The 16,724-nt window shown below is 35.0% G+C and overlaps 1 protein-coding gene across 3 annotated transcripts in view; it reads left to right on the top strand.

Annotated features, from left to right (window-relative positions):
• LOC128556523 (intermembrane lipid transfer protein VPS13D-like) overlaps positions 1-16,724 on the top strand; it is a 36,333-nt gene that overhangs the window by 1,628 nt on the left and 17,981 nt on the right. For all 3 annotated transcript variants that reach the window (XR_008370738.1, XM_053541956.1, XM_053541955.1), the window contains exons 2-9: positions 828-1,003; positions 2,945-3,068; positions 4,297-4,369; positions 4,858-5,014; positions 9,707-9,785; positions 10,547-10,771; positions 11,253-11,325; positions 11,611-11,774. Coding sequence is in view for 2 of the 3 variants with exons in the window: in XM_053541956.1 (XP_053397931.1) it covers positions 828-1,003; positions 2,945-3,068; positions 4,297-4,369; positions 4,858-5,014; positions 9,707-9,785; positions 10,547-10,771; positions 11,253-11,325; positions 11,611-11,774 (1,071 nt within the window). In the remaining variant the exon portion in view is untranslated. The remainder of the gene's footprint in view (positions 1-827; positions 1,004-2,944; positions 3,069-4,296; positions 4,370-4,857; positions 5,015-9,706; positions 9,786-10,546; positions 10,772-11,252; positions 11,326-11,610; positions 11,775-16,724) is intronic.

Here is a 16,724-nt window from a genome sequence, read left to right as displayed (position 1 = left end):
AAACTGGGTCATGTGGTGTCAAAAACTGGGTCGCTAGGTCAAACATGTTTACACTGTTATGGTATGTTACTCTGGTTGGTGACCTAGTGCCATCTTCTTCTTCTTCTTCTTCATCTTTATCCTCCCGTATGGAAGAACCGTGAATTCACGTATTAATATCAATAATAAGCTGTCCACAAAATTCCCTCTTGTTTAATATGGATGGTTCTATCATTCAGACTGTCACTACCTTGAAAAAACATATTTCAACAAAAGCTATTCTAAATGTAAATGTTGAAATGACTGTTGCCAATTCTGACCATCTGTTCCAAGCTGCCATTTGATTTGGATGTGTTTACAAGCATTTTGGTGAAAAGTAAGAAAACAAGAAACATTTTTCACCACTTAATAATAACAAAAAGACTCATATTAAAATGTATGTCGCAAACAGAAATGAATCTGATGTTGAGGGCTGAATAGAAAACTGTGAGAACTACTAATACTATATTTAGTTTGAGTTATGGTTAATTTCAGTTAAAGTCTTGATGTGTAATTGGTGGGTATTGTATAAGAGTAAATTATGCAAATATGAAGCCTATCTGGAACTCATATATATTATGTTTAAGTCAAAAATTAAATCAGTATATGATCAGTGGCGAGTGATTCAGATTTAAAGATGGTCACAGTCCTTTTTTTATTTGATAGGAAACAGATTTTTCTTTGTAAAGTTAAATTTCAAAATTTTGATAATTTGTTTGGCAGAAAGCTACTGTAACATTTGTATTTATCTCATTAATATTTATACCATTCAAGGCTGGGGAAAAAAAACATGTTTATATACATTTTAGGCAATACACAATCCAGATGGTCACTTGACAGCCTTGCCAAATTGTAAGATGCCATTTCATTGGCCTAGACAGGACCTAGATCAGTTGTTATGTGTAAAGTTATTGAATATTGAAGACTGCAACTGGTCAGGTGGTTTTAGAATTGATGCAGTTAATTCTTTCCATGTTAACATGAGGTAAGATAATATTTTCAAGGCTGTTTATGTTATATGTGTTTGTTATAAAAATAATAATCACAATTATATGTTAGAGGTCATGGTCACAATGACCATTAGACTGAAAACTGTTTAAACTCAATAACTAAGGAACTTTTTGTCTATAGTCATCAGATTTAATAGGATGATTGCTTGTGTGTAGAAGATTACCCGTGTTGTTTTAGAGTCGCGCCTGAAAGCAGTTTCTGCTCATTAAATCAATAACCATTTGGCCTACTGCCTTCAAATCGTAATGATTGTCTGTGGTCAGGAGATGACCCCTATGTAATATTTTTTTGGTAAGTAGGTCAAAGGTCAAGGTCACATTGAAATTGAGACTGGAAACAAGTCCTGCTTAATGACTGAAGAATGCTTTTGCCTACTGCTTCAGAATCTTAACTTCAAATTTTTTGCCTTTGGTCAACAGATTGCCCTTAATATTTTTGAGATCAAAAGTCAAAGGTTAAGGTCACAATGACCTTGAAAATGAAAAATATGTTAAATCAATATCTTGATTAATTTTGGGCTTATGGCTGTCATTTTTCATTCTATGATTTCCTGTACTCAGAAGAAAGACAATTTTTAAGGGGTGATAATCACTGGCACCAGATCAGAAAGAAAATGCCTCCGTACGTGTTAAACCCTACCCCTAGGTATTCTATAAGAACCATGGTCATGAACGGGAAAGTGCAATAACCCGTTTCAATCGTACATTTCTCAACTTAAACGCGCAGTTCGGTGAATGGGTACCTAGTATATTGAACAAGCGATAATTTATCTTCCATCGTGTACCAGTCACATTGTCTCAATATTCCATATTGCTGAGATTATCAACATATTTTATGCTTTCGTCAACGTTACAGAAAAAACTTGCTTGAACTTCCCTAATGAACATCCGGTCTAGAGGTCACGGCAGTACGCACATGTTTGGCGAAACGTAAAGAAACAAAAACAGATTTTAAAAAAATCACAATTTTACACTAAAAATCGAAATGATGAATGAAATTCATCTTGTATATGATCTTTAATTTGAAATCGTACATTGGTCTGCATTTGTTCTGTATATTTTATTCATTTTGCACATTTTGCTGCATTTTCACATTTTAGCGAACACGTGTAGTAAAATGACGATTGACATACATTTTCACAACAGCCAATCAGAATGGTTTTGTAATCTAGAACGGAACTTCACCAGGGAAGTTCAAGCAAGTTTTTTGTGTAATGTTGAAATTACTATAAACTACGCGTTGTTTTTCTAAGATAAGATGTATTGAAAAAATGTGACCGGTACACAATGGAAGATAAATTACTACTTGTTTGATATCCATAGTACACATTTACCACACTGCGTGTTTTAGGTATGAAATGTGCGATTGAAACGGGTTAGTATATTTTCCCGTTCACGACCATGGTTCTTATAGAATACCTAGGTGTAGGGTATAACACGTACGGAGGCATTTTCTTACTGATCTGGTGCCAGTGGTGATAATTCCTAGAGTTTTACTTTTAATTTGTAAAGAAAAACTAATGAAAGGAATTTTTATTTGACATTGATTTGTGAAACAGTTAATATTAATTGTGTAGCTTTTTTGGAGGACTCTTATTTCAAGGAACAAAACTAGTTATATCCTACCCTCAGTCATTTGCTGGTACAAACTTTGCAGCTGGGTTTGCTTAGTGATGGAAGTTAAATTCGTTGCCTAAGGACACATTGCAGTTGGAGTAGTTGGGATTCAAAGTCTGGGCTTTTTACGGCATGGGAATGTGTCTTAACTTGCAGCCATTGTTATTTTTAGGAGAATCCCATTTCATGTGAACACTTTTCTAGTTCAGACAATTAGTTGTATTAATTCATGCCGGTTTTCCTTGATAATGAAACAAGAAAACAGTGTCCCTTAAAATACATGACTTTGTATTTTTCAGAGATGGAAGGAAGAACTCCATATTGTTGAAGGTAGAGGTTCTACTACAGGGACAGACGTTCAACATCATTTTCTCTGATGCTGAAGAAACACCCCCACCTTTCAGGATAGATAATATGTCTGAGGTTAGTCATCAATTACAGTTTTTGTGTTGTTTTTTTGTATATTTACATAGATTTTTGAGAAGGAATATGGTTATAGAGAGTCAGTTTAGAGTAAAAAATAAAAAGTAGAAAATGAATTTAATCAGTAACAGGGAGAGAGGTAGTTTTACCTATTTGATTGTATGGAAAACTTTAAAAATCTCTTCCTTTGAATCTGTAAGTCAAGTCTCAAAGTAATTTTGTGGACATGTTTCTTAGATGACCCTCCGCCATATTGTTACCTATTGCAGGAATGAAACAATGTTGAGCAGTTTTATGCCATCAAGACACACTTGTTTGTTTTTGCCATTTGTAAAGTTTTTGTGCCATGTAACGTTTAATGCTACTATAATGGACTCAGTGATTTTATATTTTCTGGTCCTTTGGGATCATGGAGAACATCCAGTTTAACTGTAATAGAATCCGGCTTAAGTTGGTGCTAGGGGGAGTGAGGGTTATTGCACAATTCATTACCTCTTGTGAAAGGACTCAATCAAACTGAGTATGCTGTTATTTTGATTTGTTACATTTTGTGCCTCCAAAGGATATTCTCACAGATTTTATTAACATTTCCTCTTTTTCTAGAACAGAAATATTTTGATAAGGTGATTCATTTCCATCATTTGTTTTTATCTGATGCTTTCTGTTAAATAATTGAATGCATCAGCTAAATAAAATTGATACGTTCACTCTTTTAAAGGAGTGAAAATATCATTTATAGTTTTCACTGGTGTGGAACTTCACTTGAATACAAAAGATTGTGAATTATAGATATTTGAACATTCTTTCCAAAATATACTTCGTCTTCAAAGATATAGATGTATATAAATACCTACACCAACATAAAGATAAAAGCTTCACTGTATTCATATGTATAATAGATATCTCATGGAACTGTTTAACACTTTTTGAACATTGGTATTATAATGTCATAACTCAGTGCACATAATGTTTCATGGATAGATTGTAATGTTTCATGGATAGATTGTGTATAATTTGGTTAAAACCATTGAAAATACATGAAATGAAAATAAAATGTGTTTGTTTTACATGTCAGATGGTTATATTTTCATTTATGAACACCATAGTTTACATCACTTGTGGCCGTGTCACTTGTTAAAACATTGCATCTGTTGTTTACTCAATGAAATATATTTCAAAATTTACACTGAAACAAACAAATATCAAAATATTTATTTATTTATTTAAGGTACCTCTGCTGTATTTCCAAACCAAGACCACAGAAGAGAGACTAAGAACTTATGTGAGACCTCAAACAAGTTGTAAGTTTTCATGTGATTGTTCAGCAGATAGTAGAAAATATTATCAATTTATACGTAACCATGGTTTTCATTGAATTAATGTAATATTATTTTATTTCTGGTCTAGCAATTTCAAAGTGAAAATTATCAGGTATGTGCATCATTGGTTCAGAACTGTAAAATGAGGAAAATATTGTTAAAAGTCCAGGAAAAGGCATGAAATGAAAGGAAAATTTGTTTTACCAGTAAGATCATGATTACTTTCATTTATCTTGAAGACCAACCTTAAATTTTCACTTGTGGTTACACCATTCATGAATATATTTTGTTCAGTCTGTAAGATGCTTTTTTGAAGTTTAAAATTCATTTGTAAGTTTGACAACCTATGATTTTAATAAGTTCTGACCTTAGTTTATAGGCACACACTATACTTATCAGGGTAAAAATAACTAAAGAAAAACTTCAGTCATTTGACTAAATAACAAGAATAAAAATGTTGTAAATTTCAGTGGCATATGCCTGGGATGAGCCTACACTTGACCCCTACATGACCTTATCAGTGGCCAATGGTACAACAGCTACCTATAACCTGGATCTTCTTGGTGAAGGGGAACAACTCAGTTACCAAAACTACCTGTATATCTGTGCTACGGCTACATTACGGAGGTAGATTAAGAAAATTTCTTATTTTAATGTATAAGCTCGACTTTGGAAACAAAAAAGAGGAAAGAGTGGTAGATACCCTTAAACAAGTAAATAAACTGCAATCTGCAGGTAGCTGTAGCTGCATTTCTTTCATCTCGTCTGATTTTTGACAGTATTGCCAGTAGAACCTGATTGTCTGAATTGGAAGTCAACACTCAAGATTGTGCATACCATGTAAAATATTCAGCTTTAGTTTCTGCTGTTAATATCAAGATAATAGGTTAAATAAGACATTGACTATATCTCATTAAGAGGTGTGAGTTCTCGGGAGATCCCCCACCCCTCAGTGCTGGTGAAATGTGGGTTAATAGCATTTCATTTTTAACAGTAAAACTATCCAGGTTTTGCCCCAAAATCTTCCTACTCCAGTGAAGTAGGACACTCATCTTTAACAGTAAAACTGTCTAGGTTTTGCCCCAAAATCTTCCTACTCCAGTGAAGTAGGGCACTTGTGATAGGAATTAATTTTCTCAGTGTGACTAAAAAATCTATAATAGATAAGGACCTTTTTTGGAATGTATATTAAAATAACTAAAAAGTTGCCTTGTGGTATAAAACTGATATATGTACCCACCAGATAAGTCTGTTGCATTGTCAATCAATACTTTATACTGTTATAGGACAAGGGGTAGCTGGAGAATCAATTTTGATTTGGAACTTTCAGGCTTGTTATCTTGTCAGCATGATGTCCCATTAAGAATCAGATAATGTGAATTAATGGCACTGACCATCTGATACACTTGGAACCTGTTCTAATCTGGTTTGAGAATTTTAGAACATGTTAATGATTGTAAAACTTTAGTCAATGTTAAATTTTGTGTCTCACAAGAAGAATGAACCTGATAACACAATAGTTGTTTTATTTTGAGATGTGTTCTATTAAAATCTTTATTGAAACTGTTTTACATAATGAAATTAAGAATAAACATTTTTTTAATCATTTTATATTGTAATTTGTGATAAAATATAATTTACATTGTAAATGGCAAAATTTTATAACACTATAATATGAATGCAACTTTGAATCACAAGACCTAACGCTTGAAATTTATAACTCAGGGGTGTAGTTAGGCTAAAATGGAATTGTAGGCCACTGTCCAAGGAGCGTATGGGATGCTCCCACAGAAAATGTTCACATTTTAGATGCAAAATGTTGCATTTTGGATTATATCAGGACTTTTATTTTTTTCATTTTTCAAAAATGAAGTATAGACCTGGTGAAGCTATTGTACAATTTAGAAAGTAGACCAGTGTCAAAGGCGTAGCTGGACCATAATGGAAGTAGAAGTCGCTGTTTTAAGGGGATGGGGGATGTTTCCCCGGAAAAAAAATATATATTCTAGATAAAACGATGCATTTTGGTGAAATTCATAATTCAGAGGCGTTGCTAAGCTAAATTGGAAGTGTATGCCACTGTCCTGGAGGTTTTGGGGCATGCTCTCACTTAAAAATTGCACAAATTACAGGTGTATTTTAACAAAATTAATAATTCCGGGGTTTAGCTAGGCCACAAAATGGAAGTGTAGGCCACTGTCCTAGTGGGGTCGGGAAAAATTGCACATTATAGATGCAAAGTGGTGCGTTTTTGGTGTGTATCTGGACCTTTAAACTTTTTCATAAAGTGTTTACCAGGGCAACTACTGTACCTTATAGAAAGTACACCAGTGTCAAGTACGTAGCAGGGCCAAAATGGAAGTGTAAGCCACTGTTCTAGGATGTTTGGTGGGGGAGGGGGCAGTCATGCTCCCCCCGGAAGATTTTTACATTCTAAATGCAAAATATGGTGCTTTCTGACGAAATTCATAATTCAGGAGGGTACTAGGCCAAAGTGGAAGTGTAAGCCACAGTCCTAGGATGGTTTGGAAGCATGCTGCCTGTAGAATTCTTACATTATTGATACAAAATGGTGCATTTTTTGGTGTATATCAGGACTTTAAAACTTTTCCTAATGAAGTGTTGGCCCCGGGGCAACTACTGTACCTCCAAAAAAGTACACCCCTGTCAGTGTAGCTTGGCCAAAATGGAAGTTTAAGCCATTGTTTTAGGGGTTAGGGGTCATGTGCCCCTTGAAACATTTTACATTCTTAGTTAATTTCTAAATGCAAAATGGTATGTTTTGGCGCATTGTGTAAACTTTCTGTTGTTTAAATTGTCGATGCTGCAGACTAAAACACTGGAAAGGGAATGCATGGGCAGTGTATAATAGTCATTTTTTTTTAATATTTAGTACACATATATATTTCCCCCTTTTTCTATAAAACTGCATGTACATTTAGTGAAGAAATATCATACGTACTTTAATATTCAATTTATATTTTAACATCATGTACAATGAATAAATATTTAAAGGTCTTTTGAATTTACTAATACAGAATATTACTTTTTGTTGACTCTACCTGACAATAATTCATAATATCAATGATTGTGATTTTAAGTCAGAATGCCTGAGAGACCTTCAGTCAGTTTGGCTGACCTTTATTCAAAATAACTGGGACAAATAATTTCAGAATGACTATGCCCTTAAGTTAAAATGACTGTGATCACAAGTCAGAATGACTATGACCTTTATTCAGAATGTCTTTGAATCAAGTTCAGAATGCCTATGCCCTTAAGTTAAAATGACTGTGATCACAAGTCAGAATGTCTGACCTTTATTCAGAATGACTTTGAATCAAGTAACTACAATGACAGTGACATTAATTCAGAATTAATCCAGAATTAGTGCAGACCTACCTTAACTCGGAATGACTTTCATGAATGACTGATAAAAATGAGACTAATTTTCAGTGCAAAGAATAACTCTTAAGTGAAGTTTGGTAAATAAAAGTGTGTGGACCATACAATGACAAAGTGTGTAGCAGTTGTCAGTCTAAAGATGAGAAGACAGTGCAAACTGCTTTCTGTGCAAAGAATAACTCTAAGCGAAGTGTAGTAAATGATTTTTACCGCCATAAACATGTAAATTCAAAGGAATAATTCAGGAAATCAGACACTGAACTTGATGAAAAAGTGCAATGTGATTTTCATTAATTATAAAAACAAATCAGTGCTTTTGCTGTATACAGTTACATTGTGAACATAGTTGAGATGCGACACACATTTTTGATAGAAAAATGTATTTCACTGCATTTTATACATTAATAAAATTATGCAACATTGAGACACTGGGACTAGAAATAGAAAGCTAAGCCATCAAAACTGTGGACTTAAAGAGTCAGTGCTGTTGCCATTTACATGTGTAGTTAGCTATACTTTGTACATAATGTTAAAATTCTTAAGACATAATGAGCATTTTAACAGAAACTTTTTTGACTCTAGGTAAGCTTTATAATCACAGTATTTTTTTTATTTCAACAGATTGACTGTAAAAATTATGCAGTACTCTTCCTTTAAAATTTAAAATAATCCTGTACGGATCCGTACCTTACGGGTTTTCTAGGGGTGAATTATTTATCTATTTCAGAGGCAATGAAAACTGTATATAATGGGTGAATATTTATTTATTTCAGAGGCAATGAATACTGTATATGGGTGAATATTTATCTATTTCAGAGGCAATGAAAACTATATAATGGGTGAATATTTATCTATTTCAGAGGCAATGAAAACTGTATATGGGTGAATATTTATCTTTATTATACCTCACTTTTGTCTACAATGATAAAATCCCATAACCCGAGAAAGAGATATTTTGACTATCAAAAACATTTTCAACCTTTTTTGACACGTGACTAAGCGAAAGTGACTGTCAGGTCATGTGACCGCGCTGATATTTTGAATGTCATATAAGGGCAAATAACTGCTTCAAATTTTTAGCCAAATCATGAAATGATTGCCTCCCTTGTACACATATAGTAGTGACGTCACTATTCAATGTGATATTTTGTTTACCTTGTTGAACTTGTTCATGAGGATGGTTGAATTAAATGAATTAAAAACATTTTTTAACATTTTGTTCGGTATAATAAAATAAATATCAAATGGCAGCGTGTGTGACATTGATATTGTCAACCCTCGAAACAGAATGTCACCACTCGGCTTTCGCCTCGGGTGACATTCTGCCCTCGGGTTGACAATATCAATGTCACACAAGCTGCCATATGATATTTATATAATATCAGAGGCAATGAAAACTGTTTATGGTTGAATATTTATCTATTTCAGAGGCAATGAAAACTGTATATGGGTAAATATTTATCTATTTCAGAGGCAATAAAAACTGTATATGGTTGAATATTTATCTATATCAGAGGCAATGAAAACTGTATATGGGTAAATATTTATCTATTTCAGAGGCAATGAAAACTGTATATGGGTAAATATTTATCTATTTCAGAGGCAATGAAAACTGTATATGGTTGAATATTTATCTATATCAGAGGCAATGAATACTGTATATGGTTGAATATTTATCAATTTCAGAGGCAATGAAAACTGTATATGGTTGAATATTTACCTATTTCAGAGGCAATGAATACTGTATACGGTTGAAAACTGTATATGGTTGAATATTTACCTATTTCAGAGGCAATGAATACTGTATATGGTTGAATATTTATCTATTTCAGAGGCAATGAATACTGTATACGGTTGAATATTTATCTATTTCAGAGTCAATGAAAATGTATATAGTTGAATATTTATCTATTTCAGAGGCAATGAATACAGTGATGTTAAATATACAGATCTTGTTCTTGACTGTGAACATAATTATGTGAAGTTTAGAAAAAAGGTAAATACTTTCTAGAAACAGATACTCCATGGAATTGTAAACAGACAACAGACTATTCTTAATCAAAACCATATTAAAGGTTTAATAACTTGGTTTAATGCAGTTTTGTATGTTAAGAACAATTACAATTATTCCTTGTATTTGTAATATATTAGAACTGTTCATTTTTCAGTTGTTTTTCCAAAATCTGGTAAGCATTAATGTGAGGTTCTGTTATATTAACCAGTTATGTCTCCCACACCACTGTGTGGTGGGAGACATACTGATTTACTCATGTTTGTGTGTGTGTGTGTGTCAGTCTTTCACAGATCTTGTCGGCAATCTAAGACGAACATTTCTCATCTGATCTTCACCAAATTTAAACAAAATGTGTTTGCTAATAAGTCCTCAGCCAAGTTCGATAGCTAGTCGAATCGGCCCAGCCACATCAGAATTATGGCCCTTGAATTACCAATAGGCCGCTTACTCCAAAACTTATCTGATAAGTCACTTACTTCAAAACTTACTCCACAACCATTAAAGGTCATATAGTCCAAAACTTACTATAGGTGTATTTTCTGTGAGTAAACAGTATATAAAGACAGACTTACTATTCATATGATTAGGCAGTTGTGGGAGACATGATGAAATTAGGCCAATTGGTAAGCATGTCCAAAATATTCCAAGCTGTGGTATTGTTTGTAATATGATTGATATGGTAGCTAAACTTTAGCAATACATTGGTAAGAAACGGTAAGAAACATCTATTATAATTGTTCCAGGAGGCAGGGAAGAGGTCACAGTTGTGGCGTATGACCAGCAGTGGAATGTTAGAACATGAGGGAACTGGGCAACCCATGGATCCGAGCAAGGCAAGCGGGTCTCGGCCAGGTCAGAGATTCGTACTTGATATAGCAGACATAGCATACCAACCAGGCAAGCCTGTAGCTCTAGCACTAAAGAAAGCAGATGAAAGGCGAGCTGCCAAACAGACTTGGAGATTTGTGGTTTGTTTAATTACTCATTTTCGTTTGCAAAGAACAGAACTATATCTATGCCTATATAGAATTTCAGTTGTAATGAACGGACTTATACTTTGATTATATTTACATGTTAGATAAATTTCTCCAATTTGAATGTAGTTCATTAGATGGTTACAGTCCAACTTTCAATGATTTAAATAGTGACATTGTAGCACAGAGTTTTGTTACTTAACATGCTTACTGTGAAATCATTATTTGTGGGGGATTGATTTTCGTGGTTGAGTCAATCCATGAAATTTAATCCCAATGAACAAGTAAAATTCCCATTCAGTTTATGTTCAAAAGTTGAAATCCACAAATTCATATCCCCACAAAATTGACATTTTGACCAAAGCCACAAAATTTCATGCCCACGAAATTAAATGATTTCACAGTAATTGATATATGATTTTATTGAGTGATTTAGTAAGACTTTGTGTAATTTATATCTTTCAATCCCTTACAGAATGGTATGCTATGTTGTTCCACTGGAAACTTCTGTGTACAGGCGGTCAGTGATGTGGATGGTTTACAGGATGGTAGTTTTTTTTTTTGCTATTTTCTTTTAATATTTATAAGAATTAAAGATTTATCACTTTAGATATCTCAGTTTCCATTTTTGAAGATTGCTTTATCGCTTCAAAGTTCCTAAGTTTTGGAAGAAATATTCCTGATGACAGAACTCTCTGTTTCCATTCTTTGATTTTTCTCTGGAATATGTATAATTCATGTAAAGACAGTATTGAACAGTGACTGAAATTATAGTCAAAGCCTTTGTTATGATTTTCTGAAGATAACATTATGGTATGCTTTTGTATGTTTAGGTGCCATAGCAATTTTGGGACCAGGACCACCAGAGGGTTGCACTGTCCCACCCCGCATGCAGATGTCATACCAGAAACTGCACCCAGGCAGCGGATGTCTCACTGTACGCATACAGATGGACGGCCCAGTCAGAGTGCTACAGATAAATGATGTTAAACAAAGGGTAAGTTGTGTTTCATTAATTACACCAAAATTCAGTTTCCTAAATATTATATAGTGGAATTCCTCTACACAAAACAGTCTCCACACCAGGTACAGTTTGTTTTGGAGGGAATTTTGAGTTTGGAAGGAATTATTTGGTGGAATGTGTGCTGCTTAGCATAAAATAGTTATATTATTACTTGGAAACCTGACATGTTTAGAATACTGATTTTGTTTAAGTTACTTCAAGAAATAAAACTATTTACCTTTTTCGGATTTATTTTTACCAATATGAGTAAATTCAGGTTATCATCATAATTAAAGGCACATGTCAGAAGCCAGTATGCCTTTAAAACTGTCTGGTTATCATGTATAATTTTGTGTAATATAGAGAAATTTATCTGGAAAAGTTTTGTTTGTGGAATAGAAGGGTTCTTGTTTAAATAGGTATTTTATGCTTCTAGTGGTGAAGACCTGGGAGGTATATAGCATTTGAAGTGTCTTTCAGTCTTTCCATTCAGTACTGTTATCAATTCAACTCTTCTTACAGTTTCATTCAGATTCAATTGAAAATTGATATAGTTACATGATCAGCATGAAGTGGACATGTGTTTGATTTTTAGCTCGACTATTCGAAGAATAAGTAGAGCTATCCTACTCACCATGGCGTCGGCGTCGGTTTGAATATGGCTTTGAAACTTTTATCACTTGTTTAGTATAATAGTCTCTATCTGTAGGAAAGAGAACATATTAACTCTGTCATCTCTTTTGGCTGAATTATGGCCCTTTTTGGACTTTGAAATTGGTTCTGTTTTCATACAAGTCCATGTTTTGTCAAAACTATTTGACATATGGCTTTTAAACTTTGAACACTTGCTTATCATTATGATTTACATCCGTAGGCAAGAGTACATAACTATTTTGACTGAATTATGGCCATTTTTGGACTTTGAAATTGGCTCATATATTGCTATTTAGTGCAAGACTTCGAAATCAAAGTAATACAGGAACATTGTTTAATCTATTTATTTCTTTTGTCTGAATATCCGTGGAAATATTTTGACCCCATTCTTCAATCAGTTCTTCGAATAGTCGAGCGCGCTGTCATCAGACAGCTCTTGTTTTAGCTCACCAAGTGCTCAAGGTGAGATATTGTGACCGGTCATTGTCCGACGTCCGGCATCCTTCGTCCGTTAACATTTGCCTTGTGAACACTCTAGAGGCCACATTTGTGACCTAATCTTTATGAATCTTGGTCAGAATGTTAGTCTTGATGATCTCTAGGTCAAGTTCGAAAATAGGTCATGTTGGGTCAAAAACTAGGTCAGTAGGTCAGATCAATGGAAAAGCTTGTGAACACTCTAGAGACCACATTTGTGACCCAATCTTTATGAAACTTGGTTAGAATGTTAGTCTTGATGATCTCTAGGTCAAGTTCGAAACTGGGTCATGTGGGTCAAAAACTGGGTCAGTAGGTCAGATCAAAGGAAAAGCTTGTAAACAGTTTAGAGACCACATTTGTGACATTCTTTATAAAATTTGGTCAGAATGTTTGTCTTGATGATCTCTAGGTCAAGTTCGAAACTGGGTCATGTGGGTCAAAAACTAGGTCAGTAGGTCAGATCAAAGGAAAAGCTTGTAAACAGTTTAGAGACCACGTTTGTGACAATCTTTATGAAATTTGGTCAGAATGTTTGTCTTGATGATCTCTAGGTCAAGTTCGAAACTGGGTCATGTGGGGTCAAAAACTAGGTCAGTAGGTCAGATCAAAGGAAAAGCTTGTGAACACTCTAGAGACCACATTTTTGACCCAATCTTTATGAAACTTGGTCAGAATGTCAGCCTTGATGATCTCTAGGTCAAGTTTGAAACTGGGTGATGTGGGGTCAAAAACTGGGTCAGTAGGTCAGATCAAAGGAAAAGCTTGTGAACACTCTTAGAGACCACATTTGTGACCTAATCTTTATGAAACTTGGTCAGAACAATTGTCTTGATGATCTCTAGGTCAAGTTCGAAACTGGGTCATGTTGGTTCAAAAACTAGGTCAGTAGGTCAGATCAAAGGAATAGCTTGTGAACACTCTAGAGACTACATTTGTGACCAAATCTTTATGAAACTTGATCAGAATGTATGTATTGATGATCTCTAGGTCAAGTTAGAATCTGGGTCATGTTGGGTCAAAAATTTGGTCAGTAGGTCATGAATGGAAAAGCTTGTGAAAACTCTAGAGACCACATTTGAGACCAAATCTTTATGAAACTTGGTTAGTCTTGATGGGATTAAAAACTAGGTCACCTGGTCAAATCAAAGGAAAAGCTGGTGAACACTCTAAGAGGCCACAGTTGTGACCCAATATTTATGAAACTTAGTCAGAAAGTTTGGCTTGTTGATTTCTACATCAGGTTTGAATCTGGGTCATGTGGGGTCAAAAACTAGGTCACCTGGTCAAATCAAAGGAAAAGCTTGTGAACACTTTAGAGGCCACATTCAGAATGTTTGTTTCACAATCATTTCTAGGTCAAATTTGAATCTGGGTCATGTGGGGTCAAAAACTAGGTCATAGGCCAGATCAAAGGAAAATCTTTTCAACACTCTAGAGTTTGAAACTCATGGGAATAAGTCAGAATGTTTATTTTGATAATCTATGGGTCAAATTCAAATCTTGGTCATGTGGGGTCAAAAACTAGGTCACCGGTCAAATCAAAGGAAACGCTTGTGAACACTAGAGGCCACAGTTGTAACCAAATCTTTATGAAATTTAGTCAGAATGTTTGTCTTGATGATCTTTAGGTCAAGTTCAACTCTTGGTCATATGGGGTCAAAAACTAGGTCAGTAGTCCAGATCAACTCTGGTGAGCGATGTATAGGGCCATCATGGCCCTCTTGTTTTTAGCTCACCGGAGCCAAAGGCTCAGGGTGAGCTATTAGGACGGGGAACTGTCCGGCGTCCGTCCGTAAACTTTTTACTTTAAATGACATCTCCTCATAAACCGCTAGGCCAATTTCATCCAAACTTCACAGGAATGTTCATTGGGGAAGCTCTACAAAAATTATTCAAAGAATTGAATTCCATGCAGAACTCTGGTTGCCATGGCAACCGAAAGGAAAAACTTAAAAAATCTTCTTCTCAAAAACCAGAAGACCTAGAGCTTAGATATTTGGTGTGAAGCATTGCCTAGTGGACCTCTACCAAGTTTGTTCAAATCATGACCCCCGGGTCAAAATTGACCCCGCCCCAGGGGTCACTTGATTTTACATAGGAAAATCTTAAAAAATCTTCTTCTCAAAAACCAGAAGCCCTAGAGCTTAGATATTTGACATGTAGCATTGCCTAGTGGACCTCTACTAAAATTGTTCAAATCATGACCCTGGGGTCAAAATTGACCCCGCCCCAGGGGTCACTTGATTTTACATAGGGAAATCTTCAAAAAATTTCTAAAAATAAACCAGAAGGCCTAGAGCTTAGATATTTCACATGTAGCATTGCCTAGTGGACCTCTACAAAATTTGTTCAAATCATGATCCCCGAGGTCAAAGTTGACCCCGCCCCAGGAGTCACTTGATTTTACATAGGAAAATCTTCAAAAATTTTCTAAAAATAAACCAGAAGGCCTAGAGCTTAGATATTTCACATGTAGCATTGCCTAATGAACCTCTACTAAAGTTGTTCAAATCATGACCCCGGGATCAAAATTGACCCCGCCCCAGGGGTCATTTGATTTTAACATAGGGAAATCTTCAAAAAAATTCTAAAAATAAACCAAAAGGCCTAGAGCTTAGATATTTGACATGTAGCATTGCCTAGTGGACCTCTACAAAATTTATTCAAATCATGAACCCCGGGGTCAAAATTGACCCCGCCCCAGGGGTCACTTGATTTTACATAGGAAAATCTTCAAAAATTTTCTAAAAATAAACCAGAAGGCCTAGATTTTAGATATTTGACATGTGGCATTTCCTAGTAGACTTCTACAAAATTTGTTCAAATCATGACCCCCAGGGTCAAATTGACCCCGCCCCATAGAGTTACTTGATTGTACATAGAAAAATTTTCAAAATTTTCTTAAAAAAATACAGAAGGCCTAGAGCTTAGATATTTGACATGAAGCATTGCCTAGGGGACCTCTACAAAAGTTGTTCAAATCTTGACCCCTAGGGGCCAAATTGACCCAGCCCCAGGGGTTACTTGATTGTACATAGGGAAATCTTCATAAATTTGCTAAAAATAAACCAGAAGGCCTAGATCTTAGATATTTGATATGTAACATTGCCTAGTAGACTGCTGCAAACTTTGTTCAAATCATGATCCTCGGGATAAAATTGGCCCCGCCCCAGGGGTTTCTTGATTGTACATAGGAAAATCTTCCAAAAAATTTCTAAAAATCATCAGTTTAACATTTGAAACATGTAGCTCATATTACACTGGTGAGCGATCCAGGGTCATCATGACCCTCTTGTCTAAATTTATGCTCAATTTTTGGAATGAGCAATATTACAGCTACATGTATACATTGTGTTATCGGCTCCTCCAGGGGCATAGAATTCAAATGCAACTTGGTATACTTTACAGCTACATTGGTACTTAAATCCCCATACAATTTCCACCTATTCCAAATGAAACGTGGTATGCATCATCAGCATGAAGTGCACATGCATATTTTGGCATTTTCAGTGGTTTCAGTGTACTATGTATGCTATAATGTTATTAATCAAGCAATTTCATATTGGCCTTGTTATTTGTCCAAGGGTTGTTGTATTGGCCCAAGGCCGTAGGCTGAGGGCCAATACGACTGCCCGAGGACAAATAACTAGGCCAATATGAAATTGCTTGATTAATGATAATATTATTATTCAACTTTCGACTGCTGACGGTAACAGTATAAGAACTCTGTGAGTTACCTTATTGAAGCTATGCGCGTTCAGGTGTTTAGACTTATTTTAGAAATCATAATCATTTCAGCCGGTAAAACAG

The sequence above is a fragment of the Mercenaria mercenaria genome, chromosome 4 (assembly GCF_021730395.1).
Source record: "Mercenaria mercenaria strain notata chromosome 4, MADL_Memer_1, whole genome shotgun sequence".
Taxonomy (NCBI): Eukaryota; Metazoa; Mollusca; class Bivalvia; order Venerida; family Veneridae; genus Mercenaria; species Mercenaria mercenaria.
Note: the sequence above shows the minus strand (reverse complement) of the source record. Positions and strands in the feature narration are given on the sequence as shown.